General features: G+C 44.6%; 5 protein-coding genes, 1 long non-coding RNA gene, 1 other non-coding gene and 1 pseudogene across 7 annotated transcripts; 3 read left to right on the forward strand and 5 right to left on the reverse strand.

Moving 5' to 3' along the window:
- Positions 1–42: 42 nt before the first annotated feature.
- On the reverse strand, positions 43–967 carry LOC122971880 (hemoglobin subunit beta-like). Its single transcript, XM_044338626.1, has 3 exons — positions 822–967; positions 483–705; positions 43–278 (listed from the first exon to the last, which is right to left on the reverse strand). Exons 1-3 carry the CDS (start codon positions 911–913, stop codon positions 150–152), a joined length of 444 nt encoding a protein of 147 aa, XP_044194561.1. The 5' UTR covers positions 914–967; the 3' UTR covers positions 43–149.
- A 2,129-nt stretch (positions 968–3,096) lies between these two features.
- Positions 3,097–4,550, forward strand: LOC122971884 (hemoglobin subunit alpha). Its single transcript, XM_044338630.1, has 3 exons — positions 3,097–3,214; positions 3,833–4,040; positions 4,330–4,550. Exons 1-3 carry the CDS (start codon positions 3,117–3,119, stop codon positions 4,456–4,458), a joined length of 435 nt encoding a protein of 144 aa, XP_044194565.1. The 5' UTR covers positions 3,097–3,116; the 3' UTR covers positions 4,459–4,550.
- Positions 3,635–3,728, reverse strand: trnai-uau. The gene is made up of 2 exons: positions 3,691–3,728; positions 3,635–3,670 (listed from the first exon to the last, which is right to left on the reverse strand). It is a non-coding gene; the product is annotated as a tRNA-Ile (tRNA).
- A 155-nt stretch (positions 4,551–4,705) lies between the features above and the next one.
- Positions 4,706–6,617, reverse strand: LOC122971872 (annotated as a pseudogene).
- On the forward strand, positions 6,105–6,772 carry LOC122971893. Its single transcript, XR_006399580.1, has 2 exons — positions 6,105–6,192; positions 6,611–6,772. It is a non-coding gene; the product is annotated as an uncharacterized LOC122971893 (long non-coding RNA).
- A 910-nt stretch (positions 6,773–7,682) lies between these two features.
- On the reverse strand, positions 7,683–8,601 carry LOC122971874 (hemoglobin subunit beta-like). The gene is made up of 3 exons (XM_044338621.1): positions 8,429–8,601; positions 8,090–8,312; positions 7,683–7,883 (listed from the first exon to the last, which is right to left on the reverse strand). Exons 1-3 carry the CDS (start codon positions 8,518–8,520, stop codon positions 7,755–7,757), a joined length of 444 nt encoding a protein of 147 aa, XP_044194556.1. The 5' UTR covers positions 8,521–8,601; the 3' UTR covers positions 7,683–7,754.
- A 2,080-nt stretch (positions 8,602–10,681) lies between these two features.
- LOC122971883 (hemoglobin subunit alpha) lies at positions 10,682–12,090 on the forward strand. The gene is made up of 3 exons (XM_044338629.1): positions 10,682–10,818; positions 11,378–11,585; positions 11,870–12,090. The coding sequence occupies exons 1-3, from the start codon at positions 10,721–10,723 to the stop codon at positions 11,996–11,998; spliced, it is 435 nt and encodes a 144-aa protein (XP_044194564.1). The 5' UTR covers positions 10,682–10,720; the 3' UTR covers positions 11,999–12,090.
- Positions 11,935–19,581, reverse strand: LOC122971721 (aquaporin-8-like). The gene is made up of 6 exons (XM_044338465.1): positions 19,527–19,581; positions 19,323–19,473; positions 19,051–19,177; positions 18,753–18,967; positions 12,507–12,641; positions 11,935–12,423 (listed from the first exon to the last, which is right to left on the reverse strand). Exons 1-6 carry the CDS (start codon positions 19,579–19,581, stop codon positions 12,378–12,380), a joined length of 729 nt encoding a protein of 242 aa, XP_044194400.1. The 3' UTR covers positions 11,935–12,377.
- Positions 19,582–20,048: the final 467 nt, after the last annotated feature.

Raw genomic sequence — 20,048 nt, forward strand, 5'->3', positions numbered from 1 at the left:
CCTTTGGATAACTATCTGACTTAACATAAAGAAACTTAATCTAGCTTTCATTTGGTCTTTATTTTTTCATTGAGGAGACAAACAACATGTAAAACAGATGTTAGATCTCCTTTAGATGCCCACGTGTATGAGTGGGGGGGCTGATGCATTTAGTGGTACTTCCTGCCAAGAGCGAACACCACCACAGCCAGGAACTTCTGGAAGGCGCACTGAGTGTCGACAGTGAAAGCATCTCCCAGGCTGGCGGCGATGACGACGGTCAGACAGTCAGCCAAACTCTATACAGAGTAAAAAAAAAAAAAACAATTAAATGGCTTTCATGCTGTATTTTAGACAAGAAAACAAAAAAAGTACATTCGGCATCACGGAAGACTGCATTTTGATATGCAAACTTGCTGTAGAATATGTCTACATTAAATATGGACTTTTTAAAATGTGCATAGGTGCATTTGCAGAAAAGGTGTGAATGGATGAAGGTTTACCCTGAAGTTGTCGGGGTCAACGTGCAGCTTGTCAGAGTGCAGGACGCTCAGTTCGGAATAGGCTTCGTTGATGTTGTCCATGTTCTTCACAGCCCTGTCCAGACCGTGCAGCACCTTGACGCCATGGGCAGCGATTTTGGGGTTGCCCTTGATGGCGTCAGGGGTGGAGAGGTCACCATAGGCGCCGAAGTACCTCTGAGTCCAGGGGTACACAATCAGACACCTGCAGGGGAAGAAACCGGTGAGTTGGATGGATTCTCTTGGATTTAATACATTTTCTATTCATCACTGATCTTTCATGCATTACATTCTTCATTTCACAAAGAGCAGATCCCATACCTGGCCAGAGCCTTGGGGCCAATGTCTTCATAGTCCAGGTTGGCAAAGATGCCAGCGATGATGCTGCGCTCCTGCTGAGTCCACTCAACCATGATGGCTCTTGATTAATGTTTGTTCAGGCTTGAAAGTAAAGGCTGAATTGATGCATCAGCTTGACCTCTGTCTATTTGAATGCCTCAAAGCACCGCCCACCCCCAGCTGTGATTGGCTGGAGATGAAATGTTGCAGATAAATGCAGACGTCTAGAAGTTTCTGGATGTTCTGATACTGATCCAGTGTTTTTACTGATTCGTAGAAATGTTTTTCAGGCCCAATTAAAATAATTGTCACACTACACCCTCAGAAAAAAACAGTTCATCATCAGTTAAACATGCGGTTTTTTCATTAGGTTGGATTTATGCTTACTGCAGAGTCAAACACTTGGGCAGAGATCTTGTGCTTGTTGAAGAAAAGCAAATCAACTTAATTTAGGGTCGTTTTCTTGTTTGAAATGAATTATTTTCCCAATTCAAAAAAAGTCAGGACAAAATGTGCATTGAGTTTGATTTCTTGCACTTTTTCAGTTTTTAAGACATTGGATTTTAGAAAATCTTTTCAGAATATGCTCTATTTCCACTTTTACTTGCGGGATAGGCCTACTTTTCACCACTCAGAGCAATGATTCAATCCTTAGGCATTAATCTGAGCTCTTTTGACTTTGTTACTTTGTTGTTATTACTCAGCAAGCATCATTTGTCGAAGTTAAAGCAGCAGTTAAAAAAAAAAATCCTTGGTGATTCAAACCATGTTCATTTTATCATTACCTGTAGTAATTTGTTTAAAAATAACAAAAGCAACCGAAATACATGTGTTAATATTTCAGTGACGGCAACAGAAAACTGGAACAAACAGTGTATGAACGACATATGCAGATATGTCTCAATATTATTAGAGTATTTCTCAAAAATCCAAGACTTCTGGTTAATATACTTGAGTACAAATATAAACTGATTAAATGAGACATATACAGCTTCTTATAAGTGATTAAAAATAACCTTAATGTGTGTTTGTTCATTAGACTTCATGGATGTCACTGAATTCATTCAAACATGTCTTTCTTTGCCAAACAGTTGGAGAGTTTTCATGCCAGAGCCTTATCTATAAAACCACACTCCCCAGCAGCGCCCCCTCCACCCATGCAGCCACTGGCCAATTTATGTATGTTTTTGATTAAGCAAATACCGTTGATTAAGGTTACTTGCGCTTCTTCCTCCCACTGATAAGAACTTCGTTTATGTTAGAAGCCAAAAACGCCCAATTAAAGACAAATTAACTGACTAATTCATCTTAGTTCACAATGGTGTTCACAGCTGCACAATAATGAGAATTACATTTTTTCACTCATTAGGAAATTATTCATTACGTGCATACAGCTTCTGTATTTTGTTGTAGCTTAGTAGACTGTAATTTACTGTTACTACTACTTTTGTAGTTATTTCAAAAAGGTTCAGTGCGGAATGTGCAAATCTGATTTATTGTGTCCATAGATGTCTCAACTCTTCTGCCTTCTTCTGTCTGCTTTTATAAAAAAAATTCTGGAAATTGAACAAACCTCCCTAAATGCACTCCACGAGTTAATTGTATCTATTTAGTGTGAAAAATAAAACAAATGTGAATCAAAGCCTAGTTTTCGTGTACAGGCTTGTATTTAAAGAATGTGAAGAATAAACCTGTCAACAGAAAATCCTCCTTTGTTTTAAGAGTTGTTGGATAGTTTGTGAAGAAGCACCTTGCATGCCTTTAGGACATGTAATCAAGTCATAATTGTTAATAAAAGTAAATGGAATGATGAAAATATGTCATATGTGTCTCATTTACCGCATTAACCTCAGCTTTTAAATATTGTTGAGGAACTATGAATTGTTTAGATCATTCACGTCACTCACTGGGGCTTTAACTCCAACCCTGTGAGTGTGGCAGAGTCCCTCCGCCTGACGTCACTGCCTGAATCGTTTGACCCGAGATGACCTCCTGCACCCCTGATAGGCTCAACTGCATATTCTCTAGTTTCAAAACAGAAAACCAAACGTAAGCGTGCTTAAGCATATGGTCATATTTTCTGCAAAATGATTCCCCTGTTTCAACCCGCTGATATCGTCTCTCAGCTGGCATCTGGCCACTGGAGTGTTTATCAGCTGGGGTGGAAGGGTCCCACCTGCGTCAGTGGACGCGGCGTGGCATATGTCCACGTGGGTGTGACTCTTCGGCCAACTGAATTTAAGGAGATCGGATTCAGGTAAAGAGAACCAAGTCAACATGACTACACTGAGTGACAAAGACAAGTCCACCGTCAAGGCGCTGTGGGGAAAAATCTCCAAGTCAGCGGACGCCATCGGTGCTGACGCTCTGGGCAGGTAAGCCTCATAGATCAATTACAGGAAATTTACAACAAATGTAGTTTTAATACATACTTTAAACTTTGTGTCAGCGATTTGTGTGACTGATGAAAGGCCTGACATCGCGCCTGTCACTGATGGGAGTATTAACGCAACAAAATCTGGGCTCTAATCTGCAATTTGGTCACATTCATTTAAACGTTTAGTTACTTCGTTTCTTAAATTGTCTAGTAGTGAATTTGTTCCAACTTAAAAAAGTGATAAGCATGTCTGATTTTGGAACAATGAAACTATTTAGAATTTAATTTAATTACAGTAACATCATTGACACTGAAGGCACTTTTTAAATCACAAGGAAAATCAGATATGATTCTGTTGTTGGGTTCTTGTGGAGAGCTGTTGTCCCCACTAATTATTTCCATCATATTAAAACTCTGCTGCTCCAGGTGAGGCTCGAACTCACAACCTCGGCATTTCTCGGCTGAATACTGTCATATAAGTACCGCGCGCTGACCGATTGCGCCACTAGAGCCATATTTTTCTTCGCGTTCTATGTCATAATTGTGTTTGTTTGCGCTCGAAGTTGACCCGGCTCTCCAACATAACCACCACTTCTCTTCATCTCCACTTCCACAGGATGCTCGCCGTCTACCCGCAAACCAAGACCTACTTCTCCCACTGGTCTGACATGAGCCCCGGCTCTGGCCCCGTGAAGGCCCACGGAAAGAAGGTGATGGGTGGAATCGCTCTGGCTGTGAGCAAGATCGATGACCTGACTACCGGTCTCGGCGATCTCAGCGACCTGCACGCCTTCAAGCTGAGGGTTGACCCTGCCAACTTCAAGGTGAGACATCATGTCATGTCTTCATGATATCAGTGATGTGTGCTGAGATTACGTTCATATGCGTTCACATGCGTTCTCGCTAACATGACTTGTGCACTAATTACGCAGATGTGCCGCACAATTTTAAATTTCAACAAGCCATCAAGTGTAAATTAAAGTTTTAAAATCTTAGTTTCCGTTTTATGAGCAAAATAAACAAGTCATCTTTGCTGGTATAACTTGCTTTATTGAAACTCTCGGTAGAGTTTTGCAGTGTAAACAATATATTTGTTTCCTCTGTCATCTGCAGATCCTGTCTCACTGCATTCTGGTGGTGGTCGCCAACATGTTCCCCAAGGAATTCACCCCGGATGCCCACGTCTCCTTGGATAAATTCCTGGCCTCCGTGGCCCTGGCTCTCGCAGAGAGATACCGCTAAACTGCCCGCAATGGGAATGCGGTCTGCCATACACGATTCACCATGTTAACTCACGGTGAAAAATGAAATAATAAACTGCATGCCGCACAGCACTCATATTGTGTCTTTTATGTCTCCTCATCAATTCATACATGCGCAAGTCACTGTGTATATCACTGGTTTATTTTATAGTTGTATGGCTATCAACGAGGGAAACACACGAAGTTTTGTACATTTGTCTTTATTTCATACTGAAAAATCCACATGAAAGAAGAAAAGAAAAGAAAACTACAGCATCAAATTGACCACATGACATTATGAAATGATTGTTGATATTTGTTGGGACACACAGTGTTCACAGGTTTATTGTCGTCTGAGCAATAAACCTACAATAGAGGCTGTTATGATTTCATAACCACGCGTAGTTTATGGTCACCGAGAATGAGCCTGAAATGGAAGACAGACCTTTTGTTAAAATTTTTGGCATTTTATTTGTTCGGTTCATTCGTTCATGTTTTGGCTCCTCTTACCTGACTAAAGCAGCGGCCACCAGGCCTCCTCCTATGGGTCCGACCCAGTACACCCAGTGGTACACCCAGTAGTTGGTCATCACAGCCGGGCCAAAAGCCCTTGCAGGGTTCAGACATGTCCCTGATACATCACCCCTGCACCAAGAAACAAATAGTGAGTTGAATATTTTAGTGAAATACAATTTGAAAGTTTTGTTTGACAAAATCTAGAAATGTCAGCAAAAACTGATATAGCCTGCAGTAAACTTTAAGTTTCATTCATAATAATTTGGTTTCAGAGTTTTCATGTTTTTCTGTTGGTAAGATTGGAAGTATATATATATTTTAATAAAAAAAATATAATGATAATTATCTGTCGCCAAGATCAGAAATATTTTAAAATAAAATAAAAAACTTTTTTTTTCTGGTATACCAACTTGCATTTAAAATCTATCTAGTCTGTTTTGTGTCATTGTAAATGAAAGTATTGGTTATTTAATTTTGCCACAATTAATGCATTAATGATTTTGAAATAATTAAGACATTCGCAAGTAAATATCTCAGAATTTATGCCAGAAAAAAAAACTATAAGTACAAGTACTTATTAAATTAAAGATAAAACTTATTCCCACTTTTCAAATAAAATATATAATGTCAAGAGAATAACATATTTTTGAGTTAAACTAATAAAAGTTAGTGTAAATGTTTAACACAGTACACATGATAATAAATGTGCAATGACAATAAACCTGACAATAAACTTTCCACACACACACACACATTATATGGTCATCGCCCTTTTATCTCACCCTGCCAGGACGTTAATGATGACAGTACAGCCCACCAGGAAAGGAGCCAGCGGGGTTTTCGTCTTGCCGTTGACTGCAACCAGCAGCACCACCATGGTGATCAAGCAGGTCAACCAGCTTACAGCTGGTTTTCTGACTTGAGGATATCAAACGCGGCCCCTGTGGCGTTGATGTATCTCTCTGTAGGCGTCATAATCTGTGAAATGTAAGTGATGATGAGCATATTTTTTCTCTTCTTAAGGGTAAATCTGTTAAAATGTGCGAAAACTTTCAGATGACCTTTGACATTCCAGCTCCAAGCACTCCTCCAATCAGCTGGCTGACGAGGTAGGGTCCTACCATCGCCAGCTCCATGCCTCCACACAGGTAGATAGCAATAGTGAAGGGAGGGTTGAAATGGGAGCCACTGGAAAAAAGCAAGAGCAAATTTGAAAATGGTGAGATCATGCAAACTGCAAGAGACACAAATGGTTGTTCAGCACATATTGCACACAAAAAAAGCATTGAAATTATGAACGCAACCACATTTTTACTAGTCTTTCATCCTTTACCTGATGTTATCCATGACTGCCACCATCACTGCCACTGCCAGTCCGTGCACCAGGGCTGGCTGCAGCCGTCCAGCTGCTGGCACGTTCTCGGTGACAGACACACAGCCGATGAAAACGAAGAACATGGTCCCCACTATCTCCGCCAGGCAGGCTGGAACAGTTTCTCATATTTGTTGGGAGTTCTGGCCACGGGCGGCTTCCTGCCCCTCTCCATCAGAGTTGAATCTGTGTCTTCCATTTCCATTTTCTCAACTGCCATTGTTGCCTCTTTTTGCTTCTATTTCTTGTTCTGCTTGTGTTCCAGGTGTTTGCCTGCCTGTGCACCTCCCAGCACCTACAGTACACCTGACCCAGTCTGCAGACTAAGTTAAAGGCACTACAAGGTGTTGTGATTATTTATACCTATCAGCTGGCACACTGAACTGGAATTGCATCATAAGTCATAAAACATCAAAGGTGAAGGATACTCAAAGACTCATGGTATCAATACAGTCCAAACATGCCCTAAACTCAAGTTCTTTGACACCTTTAGATAGAGTCAAGCCAGGTAAGCTGGTGTAAAAGTTTCAAAACAAGAAACAAGCTGCTTGAGCAAGACCTCAGACAGTGGGTCATGCACATACATACCTAGACTTACCAACAGTAGCCTAAAAGACAGACTTTTGTCATCAGCTTTTATGAGTAAGTTTTATGAGTGAGTGTGTTGAACTTGTGTTACAAAGGTAGATCAGATCAAACTCTTATATTGTTCTGCTAACACCTCTAGACTTTTACTTTTTTACTTTACTTTTACTAAGTTATACACAGTGGTGTGCATTATTCCAGTGCTGTACTTCAGTACGATTTTGAGGTACTTGTACTTTATTTGAGTAAATCTATTCCATGCTGCTTTTATACTTTGACATTTTATGATACTGAGAGTACTTCACTACATTTCAGAGGGAAATATTGTACTTTTTATTCCACCACATTCTAGTGACTAGTTATTTTGTAGATTGAAATGTTATATTAAACATTTACAAAATACAGTAAATTGTTAAAGCAACCTTTTTGGCTTATGACCCTTTCTTTGGTTAGTAGCCCCTACTTGTCACATTTCAGATGTCAGATGTTTGCAGTTTCAACAAAGAGTGATTTCCTTTCTTAATTTCTCAGATGATTTCATTTAAATAACTGTTGAGGCCCAAAGAGGTAAAATTATTAAGATTGGAGAAAATTCCAAACCTGAACACAAATTTGTGAGGCAGAACTTTCCTAACCTATTAATCATCTCACAACCCTAAAGATTTATCTTGTGACCCTTTGGATAACTATCTGACTTAACATAAAGAAACTTAATCTTGCTTTCATTTGGTCTTTATTTTTTCATTGAGGAGACAAACAACATGTAAAACAGATGTTAGATCTCCTTTAGATGCCCACGTGTATGAGTGGGGGGGCTGATGCATTTAGTGGTACTTCCTGCCAAGAGCGAACACCACCACAGCCAGGAACTTCTGGAAGGCGCACTGAGTGTCGACAGTGAAAGCATCTCCCAGGCTGGCGGCGATGACGACGGTCAGACAGTCAGCCAAACTCTATACAGAGTAAAAAAAAAAAAAAAACAATTAAATGGCTTTCATGCTGTATTTTAGACAAGAAAACAAAAAAAGTACATTCGGCATCACGGAAGACTGCATTTTGATATACAAACTTGCTGTAGAATATGTCTACATTAAATATGGACTTTTTAAAATGTGCATAGGTGCATTTGCAGAAAAGGTGTGAAGGGATGAAGGTTTACCCTGAAGTTGTCGGGGTCAACGTGCAGCTTGTCAGAGTGCAGGACGCTCAGTTCGGAATAGGCTTCGTTGATGTTGTCCATGTTCTTCACAGCCCTGTCCAGACCGTGCAGCACCTTGACGCCATGGGCAGCGATTTTGGGGTTGCCCTTGATGGCGTCAGGGGTGGAGAGGTCACCATAGGCGCCGAAGTACCTCTGAGTCCAGGGGTACACAATCAGACACCTGCAGGGGAAGAAACCGGTGAGTTGGATGGATTCTCTTGGATTTAATACATTTTCTATTCATCACTAATCTTTCATGCATTACATTCTTCATTTCACAAAGAGCAGATCCCATACCTGGCCAGAGCCTTGGGGCCAATGTCTTCATAGTTCAGGTTGGCAAAGATGCCAGCGATGATGCTGCGCTCCTGCTGAGTCCACTCAACCATGATGGCTCTTGATTAATGTTTGTTCAGGCTTGAAAGTAAAGGCTGAATTGATGCATCAGCTTGACCTCTGTCTATTTGAATGCCTCAAAGCACCGCCCACCCCCAGCTGTGATTGGCTGGAGATGAAATGTTGCAGATAAATGCAGACGTCTAGAAGTTTCTGGATGTTCTGATACTGATCCAGTGTTTTTACTGATTCGTAGAAATGTTTTTCAGGCCCAATTAAAATAATTGTCACACTACACCCTCAGAAAAAAACAGTTCATCATCAGTTAAACATGCGGTTTTTTCATTAGGTTGGATTTATGCTTACTGCAGAGTCAAACACTTGGGCAGAGATCTTGTGCTTGTTGAAGAAAAGCAAATCAACTTAATTTAGGGTCGTTTTCTTGTTTGAAATGAATTATTTTTCCCAATTCAAAAAAAGTCAGGACAAAATGTGCATTGAGTTTGATTTCTTGCACTTTTTCAGTTTTTAAGACATTGGATTTTAGAAAATCTTTTCAGAATATGCTCTATTTCCACTTTTACTTGCGGGATAGGCCTACTTTTCACCACTCAGAGCAATGATTCAATCCTTAGGCATTAATCTGAGCTCTTTTGACTTTGTTACTTTGTTGTTATTACTCAGCAAGCATCATTTGTCGAAGTTAAAGCAGCAGTTAAAAAAAAAAATCCTTGGTGATTCAAACCATGTTCATTTTATCATTACCTGTAGTCATTTGTTTAAAAATAACAAAAGCAACCGAAATACATGTGTTAATATTTCAGTGACGGCAACAGAAAACTGGAACAAACAGTGTATGAACGACATATGCAGATATGTCTCAATATTATTAGAGTATTTCTCAAAAATCCAAGACTTCTGGTTAATATACTTTACAAATATAAACTGATTAAATGAGACATATACAGCTTCTTATAAGTGATTAAAAATAACCTTAATGTGTGTTTGTTCATTAGACTTCATGGATGTCACTGAATTCATTCAAACATGTCTTTCTTTGCCAAACAGTTGGAGAGTTTTCATGCCAGAGCTTTATCTATAAAACCACACTCCCCAGCAGCGCCCCCTCCACCCATGCAGCCACTGGCCAATTTATGTATGTTTTGATTAAGCAAATACCGTTGATTAAGGTTACTTGCGCTTCTTCCTCCCACTGATAAGAACTTCGTTTATGTTAGAAGCCAAAAACGCCCAATTAAAGACAAATTAACTGACTAATTCATCTTAGTTCACAATGGTGTTCACAGCTGCACAATAATGAGAATTACATTTTTTCACTCATTAGGAAATTATTCATTACGTGCATACAGCTTCTGTATTTTGTTGTAGCTTAGTAGACTGTAATTTACTGTTACTACTACTTTTGTAGTTATTTCAAAAAGGTTCAGTGCGGAATGTGCAAATCTGATTTATTGTGTCCATAGATGTCTCAACTCTTCTGCCTTCTTCTGTCTGCTTTTATAAAAAAAATTCTGGAAATTGAACAAACCTCCCTAAATGCACTCCACGAGTTAATTGTATCTATTTAGTGTGAAAAATAAAACAAATGTGAATCAAAGCCTAGTTTTCGTGTACAGGCTTGTATTTAAAGAATGTGAAGAATAAACCTGTCAACAGAAAATCCTCCTTTGTTTTAAGAGTTGTTGGATAGTTTGTGAAGAAGCACCTTGCATGCCTTTAGGACATGTAATCAAGTCATAATTGTTAATAAAAGTAAATGGAATGATGAAAATATGTCATATGTGTCTCATTTACCGCATTAACCTCAGCTTTTAAATATTGTTGAGGAACTATGAATTGTTTAGATCATTCACGTCACTCACTGGGGCTTTAACTCCAACCCTGTGAGTGTGGCAGAGTCCCTCTGCCTGACGTCACTGCCTGAATCGTTTGACCCGAGATGACCTCCTGCACCCCTGATAGGCTCAACTGCATATTCTCTAGTTTCAAAACAGAAAACCAAACGTAAGCGTGCTTAAGCATATGGTCATATTTTCTGCAAAATGATTCCCCTGTTGCAACCCGCTGATATCGTCTCTCAGCTGGCATCTGGCCACTGGAGTGTTTATCAGCTGGGGTGGAAGGGTCCCACCTGCTTCAGTGGACGCGGCGTGGCATATGTCCACGTGGGTGTGACTCTTCGGCCAACTGAATTTAAGGAGATCGGATTCAGGTAAAGAGAAGCAAGTCAACATGACTACACTGAGTGACAAAGACAAGTCCACCGTCAAGGCGCTGTGGGGAAAAATCTCCAAGTCAGCGGACGCCATCGGTGCTGACGCTCTGGGCAGGTAAGCCTCATAGATCAATTACAGGAAATTTACAACAAATGTAGTTTTAATACATACTTTAAACTTTGTGTCAGCGATTTGTGTGACTGATGAAAGGCCTGACATCGCGCCTGTCACTGATGGGAGTATTAACGCAACAAAATCTGGGCTCTAATCTGCAATTTGGTTACATTCATTTAAACGTTTAGTTACTTCGTTTCTTAAATTGTCTAGTAGTGAATTTGTTCCAACTTAAAAAAGTGATAAGCATGTCTGATTTTCACTGAAGGCACTTTTTAAATCACAAGGAAAATCAGATATGATTCTGTTGTTGGGTTCTTGTGGAGAGCTGTTGTCCCCACTAATTATTTCCATCATATTAAAACTCTGCTGCTCCAGGTGAGGCTCGAACTCACAACCTCGGCATTTCTCGGCTGAATACTGTCATATAAGTACCGCGCGCTGACCGATTGCGCCATATTTTTCTTCGCGTTCTATGTCATAATTGTGTTTGTTTGCGCTCGAAGTTGACCCGGCTCTCCAACATAACCACCACTTCTCTTCATCTCCACTTCCACAGGATGCTCGCCGTCTACCCGCAAACCAAGACCTACTTCTCCCACTGGTCTGACATGAGCCCCGGCTCTGGCCCCGTGAAGGCCCACGGAAAGAAGGTGATGGGTGGAATCGCTCTGGCTGTGAGCAAGATCGATGACCTGACTACCGGTCTCGGCGATCTCAGCGACCTGCACGCCTTCAAGCTGAGGGTTGACCCTGCCAACTTCAAGGTGAGACATCATGTCATGTCTTCATGATATCAGTGATGTGTGCTGAGATTACGTTCATATGCGTTCACATGCGTTCTCGCTAACATGACTTGTGCACTAATTACGCAGATGTGCCGCACCATTTTAAATTTCAACAAGCCATAAAGTGTAAATTAAAGTTTTAAAATCTTAGTTTCCGTTTTATGAGCAAAATAAACAAGTCATCTTTGCTGGTATAACTTGCTTTATTGAAACTTAGAGTTTTGCAGTGTAAACAATATATTTGTTTCCTCTGTCATCTGCAGATCCTGTCTCACTGCATTCTGGTGGTGGTCGCCAACATGTTCCCCAAGGAATTCACCCCGGATGCCCACGTCTCCTTGGATAAATTCCTGGCCTCCGTGGCCCTGGCTCTCGCAGAGAGATACCGCTAAACTGCCCGCAATGGGAATGCGGTCTGCCATACACGATTCACCATGTTAACTCATGGTGAAAAATGAAATAATAAACTGCATGCCGCACAGCACTCATATTGTGTCTTTTATGTCTCCTCATCAATTCATACATGCGCAAGTCACTGTGTATATCACTGGTTTATTTTATAGTTGTATGGCTATCAACGAGGGAAACACACGAAGTTTTGTACATTTGTCTTTATTTCATACTGAAAAATCCACATGAAAGAAGAAAAAAAAGAAAACTACAGCATCAAATTGACCACATGACATTATGAAATGATTGTTGATATTTGTTGGGACACACAGTGTTCACAGGTTTATTGTCGTCTGAGCAATAAACCTACAATAGAGGCTGTTATGATTTCATAACCACGCGTAGTTTATGGTCACCGAGAATGAGCCTGAAATGGAAGACAGACTTTTTGTTAAAATTTTTGGCATTTTATTTGTTCGGTTCATTCGTTCATGTTTTGGCTCCTCTTACCTGACTAAAGCAGCGGCCACCAGGCGTCCTCCTATGGGTCCGACCCAGTACACCCAGTGGTACACCCAGTAGTTGGTCATCACAGCCGGGCCAAAAGCCCTTGCAGGGTTCAGACATGTCCCTGATACATCACCCCTGCACCAAGAAACAAATAGTGAGTTGAATATTTTAGTGAAATACAATTTGAAAGTTTTGTTTGACAAAATCTAGAAATGTCAGCAAAAACTGATATAGCCTGCAGTAAACTTTAAGTTTCATTCATAATAATTTGGTTTCAGAGTTTTCATGTTTTTCTGTTGGTAAGATTGGAAGTATATATATATTTTAATAAAAAAAATATAATGATAATTATCTGTCGCCAAGATCAGAAATATTTTAAAATAAAATAAAAAACTTTTTTTTTCTGGTACACCAACTTGCATTAAAAATCTATCTAGTCTGTTTTGTGTCATTGTAAATGAAAGTATTGGTTATTTAATTTTGCCACAATTAATGCATTAATGATTTTGAAATAATTAAGACATTCGCAAGTAAATATCTCAGAATTTATGCCAGAAAAAATAAACTATAAATACAAGTACATATTAAATTAAAGATAAAACTTATTCCCACTTTTCAAATAAAATATATAATGTCAAGAGAATAACATATTGTAGCGACCCTGTTAATGTTCTTGTACTGTTAAGCGTTTGTTGGTAGCCACATGTTAAGAGGGCGTGAGTAGGGGAGGGGCAGGGATGTGAGTGTGTGTGTGCGCGTGCGCGAGGAGGAGAGTGAGTGAGGGTGCGAGAGGCGCGAGTGACAGCAGCTACAGTTCTGTGAGTTCGAGTTACATTATTGTTGTTTTTTTGGCGTGGTTACGGCCAACAGTAACCCATCCTGTTCAGCTAAATAAACGGTACAGTGCCGATCAGTTGCCTGTTATTTGAACACGTCCTGGCGGACGCTACATTTGGTGTCAGAAGTTAAACCACCGGAGCTTCCCTGGCTACTCACCGTTAGCAGCTAGTTGGACTCGGCTGCCTGCTACAGTCTAAGGTGATGGCGGCGCAGCGGGACCGGACCGGGACCCGTCCGAAAGTCAAGGAGGAGGTGCTTATGGACAGCTGGCGTGCCGGTGAGCCTAATTATGTGAACGAGTATGGCCGCACCTCGGAGCATGTCGCTCACCTGAGACGGACAGCGAGAGACATGGCTGCTGCTGCCGGCTTCGACTCACCAGGCTTGGAGGCGCGCACCGGAATTGGCGGCAACTGTGACCAGCTCCAAGTGAAAACGCCAAAATACTCCGGTAAGGCGAACTGGGAGGCCTACCATGCACAATTCGAACTGTTAGCACAGGCTGCAGGCTGGTCTGGAAAGAAAAAGGCGTTCCAGCTGGCCATGTGTCTTACTGAAGAAGCACTGACATGTTTGCTGCTCCTCAGCCCAGCTGAGAGAGCTGACTACGGAGCCTTAGTTGGGGCGCTGCAACGGAGGTTTGGACAATGCTGCCAGCCTGGTGTCCTGCGTTCGGAGCTGTCAAGCAGGCAGAGGCAACCGGGTGAACCGCTCCGTGTATTGGCTAATGACATTGAGACCCTGGCGAGGAGAGCATATGCCCACATGTCCGCTGAGGTACAGTGCGAGCTGGCAAGGGACCAGTTCATTCGAGCCATAACCCCAAGGGAGCTGCGCATCCAGACTCAGCTGGCACATCCCTGCACTCTGCAGGAGGCGCTAGAGCTGGCGTTGGAGAGAGAGGTCGTAGGAGGGGCGTCTGAAAGCGACTTTAATGGGGGCAGCCATGTTGTGAGATCCGTGGTACAGGAGGGCCCAGGTCAAGAAAAACCTGCATGGGTGGCTGAATTGACTGAAATGATCCGTGCTGTGTCACTGCAATCACCACACAGCAACACCCGTCCTCGCAGAGGAGCCCCTGTTTGCTGGGTATGTGGCCAGGCTGGCCATATCAGTGTGCGGTGCCCCAAACGTATCGATGTTCAGGGAAACGACCCAGGGTCTGTGTAAGCGGGACGGCACAGACCCCTGCCCCTATGTCCCACCCTACCTCCTCCCTGGTAGACAGAGCCCAGAAGCTTGAACGGGGGAGCGAGACTCTAGACCCCCTGCAGGCAGATGACACCACTGAGTCCGCAAGGGTGGTGGGTTGGACCCACGCAGGGGATTTTTGCCATGTCCCTGTCACCCTGGCGGGGGCTCCATGCACTGCCCTTGTTGACACTGGCTCCACCGCTACGCTGTTGAGACCTGACATGGTCCCAGTGGGGACACAGTTGATACCTACTGCTGTGAGGCTAAGGACTGTGACTGGTGAGTTAGCGCCTATGCTGGGAAGATGGGTGGTGCTTATTCAGGTGGGGGGGCTAGCGGCGACCTTTAGGGTGTGGGTCGCGGCAGTGCAGGACCCCTGCATAATAGGACTGGACTTTCTGCGGGCTGCCCAGTGTGTGTTGGACCTGGGGAAGAACACACTGGCTTTCCCAGGGGGTCCCATAGTCGCAATGGTACACCCTGCTCAAACTGTTGAACCACAGCTGCCAGCCGTGAGAACAGTAGAGGCACGTTCAAGCCCCCCACCCCTTCCTGCACCTCTTGCCCCTACCCCCCATGCCACAGCTGATATACAGCCACCTGCCCCTATCAAGCCACCAACAGCGGGAGGGCAGGTGGACAGACTGGCAGCAGTTAAAGAGGTGTGGGAACGCAGCAGCGTTAACCTGGAACCTGATCAGCGGGAAGAGCTATGGCAGCTGTTGGTGGAATTTAAGGACATTTTTGCACTGTCAGAGGAAGAAGTGGGGCTGACACACTTAGTGCAACACGAAATTGACACAGGGGATGCACAACCCATTAAGACACGCCCACGGCGCCTTCCCCTGGCACATCAGTCAGCTGCAGACGATGCAATAGATGAGATGCTGGAGGCCGGCATCATCGAGCCCTCTGACAGCCCCTGGGCCTCGGGAGTCGTGATGGTCAACAAAAAAAAGAGTCCAAAAATGAGATTCTGTGTGGACTACAGGCCGCTAAATAGTGTGACCAGGAAGGACTCATATCCACTGCCCCGCATTGATGAGTGCCTCGACTTGGTGTCCGGGTCATCCTGGTTTTCCTCTTTGGACCTACGTTGCGGGTATTGGCAGGTGCCCCTCAGCCCCTCAGCCAGGCCAAAGACAGCTTTCTGTACGGGGAGGGGATTATGGCAGTTTAAAGTCCTCTGTTTTGGCCTATGCAACGCACCAGCCACCTTTGAACGGCTGATGGAAAAGGTGTTGGCAGACATTCCCCGGCAGGAATGTCTGGTATACCTGGACGACATCCTGGTCCACGGCAGCTCCTTTCAGACCGCCTTAGGGGCCCTGCGGCGAGTTCTACATCGAATAGCAGCTGCAGGACTGAAGCTACACCCAGACAAGTGCTGCTTCATGAGAAAAGAACTAGAGTTTCTGGGCCACAGAGTTGGGGAGGAGGGCATCAGCACATTGGAGGAGAAAGTGCGGGCAGTGAAGGACTGGCCAGTCCCCGCTAATGTGAGAGAGCTGAAAAGCTTCCTTGGGCTGGCATCCTACTACAGGAGGTTTGTGCATGGCTTCTCTTGTATAGCTGCCCCTCTGTTCCGCCTGCAACAGAAAGACTGTGATTTTGCCTGGACTTCTGACTGTGAACAAGCCTTCAGCTCTTTGAAGAAGGCCCTGACAGAGTCTCCCATCCTCACCCCCCCAGACCCCAATTTGCCTTTTGTACTGGATACTGATGCCAGTGATGTTGGGATGGGTGCGGTGCTGAGCCAGGTGGGACCGGAGGGAGAGAAGGTAATAGCGTACTTCAGTAAAACTTTCAACAAAGCTGAACGACGCTACTGTGTGACACGCAGAGAGCTCCTTGCTATTGTGAGAACAATAAGACACTTCAGGTACTATCTCTGCGGCCTTCCCTTCACAGTCCGAACTGACCATGCAGCCCTCCAATGGTTAATGTCCTTCAGGGAGCCAGAAGGGCAGATTGCACGCTGGCTAGAGGAATTGGCACCATACGTCTTTAAAGTGGAGTACAGGGCTGGAGCTCGCCATACCAACGCTGACGCCATGTCTCGGCGCCCCTGTGCTTCTGATGGCTGCCGGTACTGTGAAAAGAGAGAGGCTCGGGAGAAAGAGCTTGGTATGGAGGAAGAGCTTAATGGAAACAGGCTGTTCTGTAGAGGTGCACAGGTTGTGGACTCCACGGAGTGGAAGGTACAGCAGGAAAGGGATGTTGACTTACAGCCTGTTTTGCAGTGGGTGGAGTCAGGACAAAAGCCGCGGTGGAATGAGGTTGCAGGATGCTCACCTGCCACCAAAGGACTGGTCTCAAAATTTGAGGCTCTCCAAGTGAAGGATGGAGTGCTTCAAAGAGCCTGGAGAGAGCCAGCCACAGGAGAAGAGAGGTGGCAGGTAGTAGTCCCCAGGGCACTGAGAGAGTCGGTGCTAAAAGCCTCTCATGGCACAACTGGAGCAGGACACTTTGGGGTCTCAAAAACCCTTCGTCGACTCCGGCAGAGTTTCTACTGGGGTCAGCTCAGGAGAGATGTTGAGGACTTCTGCCGCCGCTGTGACCTCTGTACTGCACATAAAGGGCCCCCGGAGCAGTCTCGTGCCCAGCTCCAGCAGCTGGCGGTGGGGGCTCCTATGGAAAGGGTGGCGGTAGACATAATGGGCCCATTCCCCCGCACAGATAAAGGGAATCGGTATGTTTTGGCTGCCATGGATTATTTCACAAAATGGCCTGAGGCCTATGCCATACCAGATCAGGAGGCGGAGACTGTTGCTGATGCTCTAGTGGAGGGCATGTTCGCCAGGTTCGGGGCAGCTGAGGTCATCCACAGCGACCAGGGAAGGAACTTTGAGTCGGCTGTGTTCTCTGCTATGTGTGACCGGCTGGGCATGCAAAAGACTCGAACTACACCTTTACACCCCCAGAGTGATGGACTAGTTGAACGGTTTAACCGAACTCTGGCGAAACAACTTGCAGTCCTCACTACAGAGCATCAGCGTGATTGGGACATGCACCTTCCCCTTGTCCTATTGGCCTACAGGTCGGCTGTGCAAGATTCAACCTTATGCACACCTGCCCTGCTCATGTTAGGGCGAGAACTGCGCACGCCAGCAGAGATGGCTTTTGGCAGGCCCCCAGATGCCCCAGCAGCTCCTCCTGGCCCAGAGTACGCTAGGAGGCTTCAGGATCGTATGGAGTCAGCTCATGCCTTTGGCCGTAACCAGCTGCAGAAGGCAGGTATGAGGCAGAAAAGAAACTATGACCTGAGGGCCAGAGGGGGAGACTTTGGGGCTGGGGACCTGGTGTGGGTGTATAGCCCACGGAGAAAAAAGGGCCGGTGCCCCAAGCTGGACTGTCACTGGGTGGGCCCGTGTGAGGTGTTGGAGAAGCTGGGGGAGGTAGTATATAGGGTCCAGCTGCCGCCTAGGGGGAGGCGGGTTGTTCTCCACAGAGACAGGTTGGCCCCGTATAGAGGTGACGCACGCCCTCATCAGCGCCCTGCACACTCTGCACATTCCCAAAAGAAGCAGACAGCCACACCCCCAGATTCTCCGGCTGTTTCCCTTACCGACCCCTCACATTCCCCCTCACATCCCCCTGCACACACCCCCACACCTCAAGACACAACTCCTGCTCATCAACTGGAGAGTCCAAGAGTGCAGGTGCAACCCACTTCAAGGCGGCCCCAGAGACAGAGAAAGCCCCCAGCCCACCTCAGAGACTTTGCATGTGACCCCTCGGGGCGAGGGACTTTGTAAGGGGGGGGGCAGTGTAGCGACCCTGTTAATGTTCTTGTACTGTTAAGCGTTTGTTGGTAGCCACATGTTAAGAGGGCGTGAGTAGGGGAGGGGCAGGGATGTGAGTGTGTGTGTGCGCGTGCGCGAGGAGGAGAGTGAGTGAGGGTGCGAGAGGCGCGAGTGACAGCAGCTACAGTTCTGTGAGTTCGAGTTACATTATTGTTGTTTTTTTGGCGTGGTTACGGCCAACAGTAACCCATCCTGTTCAGCTAAATAAACGGTACAGTGCCGATCAGTTGCCTGTTATTTGAACACGTCCTGGCGGACGCTACAATATTTTTGAGTTAAACTAATAAAAGTTAGTGCAAATGTTTAACACAGTACACATGATAATAAATGCGCAATGACAATAAACCTGACAATAAACTTTCCACACACACACACACATTATATGGTCATCGCCCTTTTATCTCACCCTGCCAGGACGTTAATGATGACAGTACAGCCCACCAGGAAAGGAGCCAGCGGGGTTTTCGTCTTGCCGTTGACTGCAACCAGCAGCACCACCATGGTGATCAAGCAGGTCATGGCCACCTCCCCGAAGAGGGCTCCGTACAGCTGGTTTTCTGACTTGAGGATATCAAACGCGGCCCCTGTGGCGTTGATGTATCTCTCTGTAGGCGTCATAATCTGTGAAATGTAAGTGATGATGAGCATATTTTTTCTCTTCTTAAGGGTAAATCTGTTAAAATGTGCGAAAACTTTCAGATGACCTTTGACATTCCAGCTCCAAGCACTCCTCCAATCAGCTGGCTGACGAGGTAGGGTCCCACCATCGCCAGCTCCATGCCTCCACACAGGTAGATAGCAATAGTGAAGGGAGGGTTGAAATGGGAGCCACTGGAAAAAAGCAAGAGCAAATTTGAAAATGGTGAGATCATGCAAACTGCAAGAGACACAAATGGTTGTTCAGCACATATTGCACACAAAAAAAGCATTGAAATTATGAACGCAACCACACTTTTACTAGTCTTTCATCCTTTACCTGATGTTATCCATAACTGCCACCATCACTGCCACTGCCAGTCCGTGCACCAGGGCTGGCTGCAGCTGTCCAGCTGCTGGCACGTTCTCGATGACATACACACAGCTGATGAAAACGAAGAACATGGTCCCCACTATCTCCGCCAGGCAAGCTGGAACAGTTTCTCATATTTGTTGGGAGTTCTGGCCACGGGCGGCTTCCTGCCCCTCTCCATCAGAGTTGAATCTGTGTCTTCCATTTCCATTTTCTCAACTGCCATTGTTGCCTCTTTTTGCTTCTATTTCTTGTTCTGATTGTGTTCCAGGTGTTTGCCTGCCTGTGCACCTCCCAGCACCTACAGTACACCTGACCCAGTCTGCAGACTAAGTTAAAGGCACTACAAGGTGTTGTGATTATTTATACCTATCAGCTGGCACACTGAACTGGAATTGCATCATAAGTCATAAAACATCAAAGGTGAAGGATACTCAAAGACTCATGGTATCAATACAGTCCAAACATGCCCTAAACTCAAGTTCTTTGACACCTTTAGATAGAGTCAAGCCAGGTAAGCTGGTGTAAAAGTTTCAAAACAAGAAACAAGCTGGCTGCTTGAGCAAGACCTCAGACAGTGGGTCATGCACATACATACCTAGACTTACCAACAGTAGCCTAAAAGACAGACTTTTGTCATCAGCTTTTATGAGTAAGTTTTATGAGTGAGTGTGTTGAACTTGTGTTACAAAG

This window comes from Thunnus albacares, chromosome 20, assembly GCF_914725855.1.
Source record: "Thunnus albacares chromosome 20, fThuAlb1.1, whole genome shotgun sequence".
Classification (NCBI taxonomy): domain Eukaryota; kingdom Metazoa; phylum Chordata; class Actinopteri; order Scombriformes; family Scombridae; genus Thunnus; species Thunnus albacares.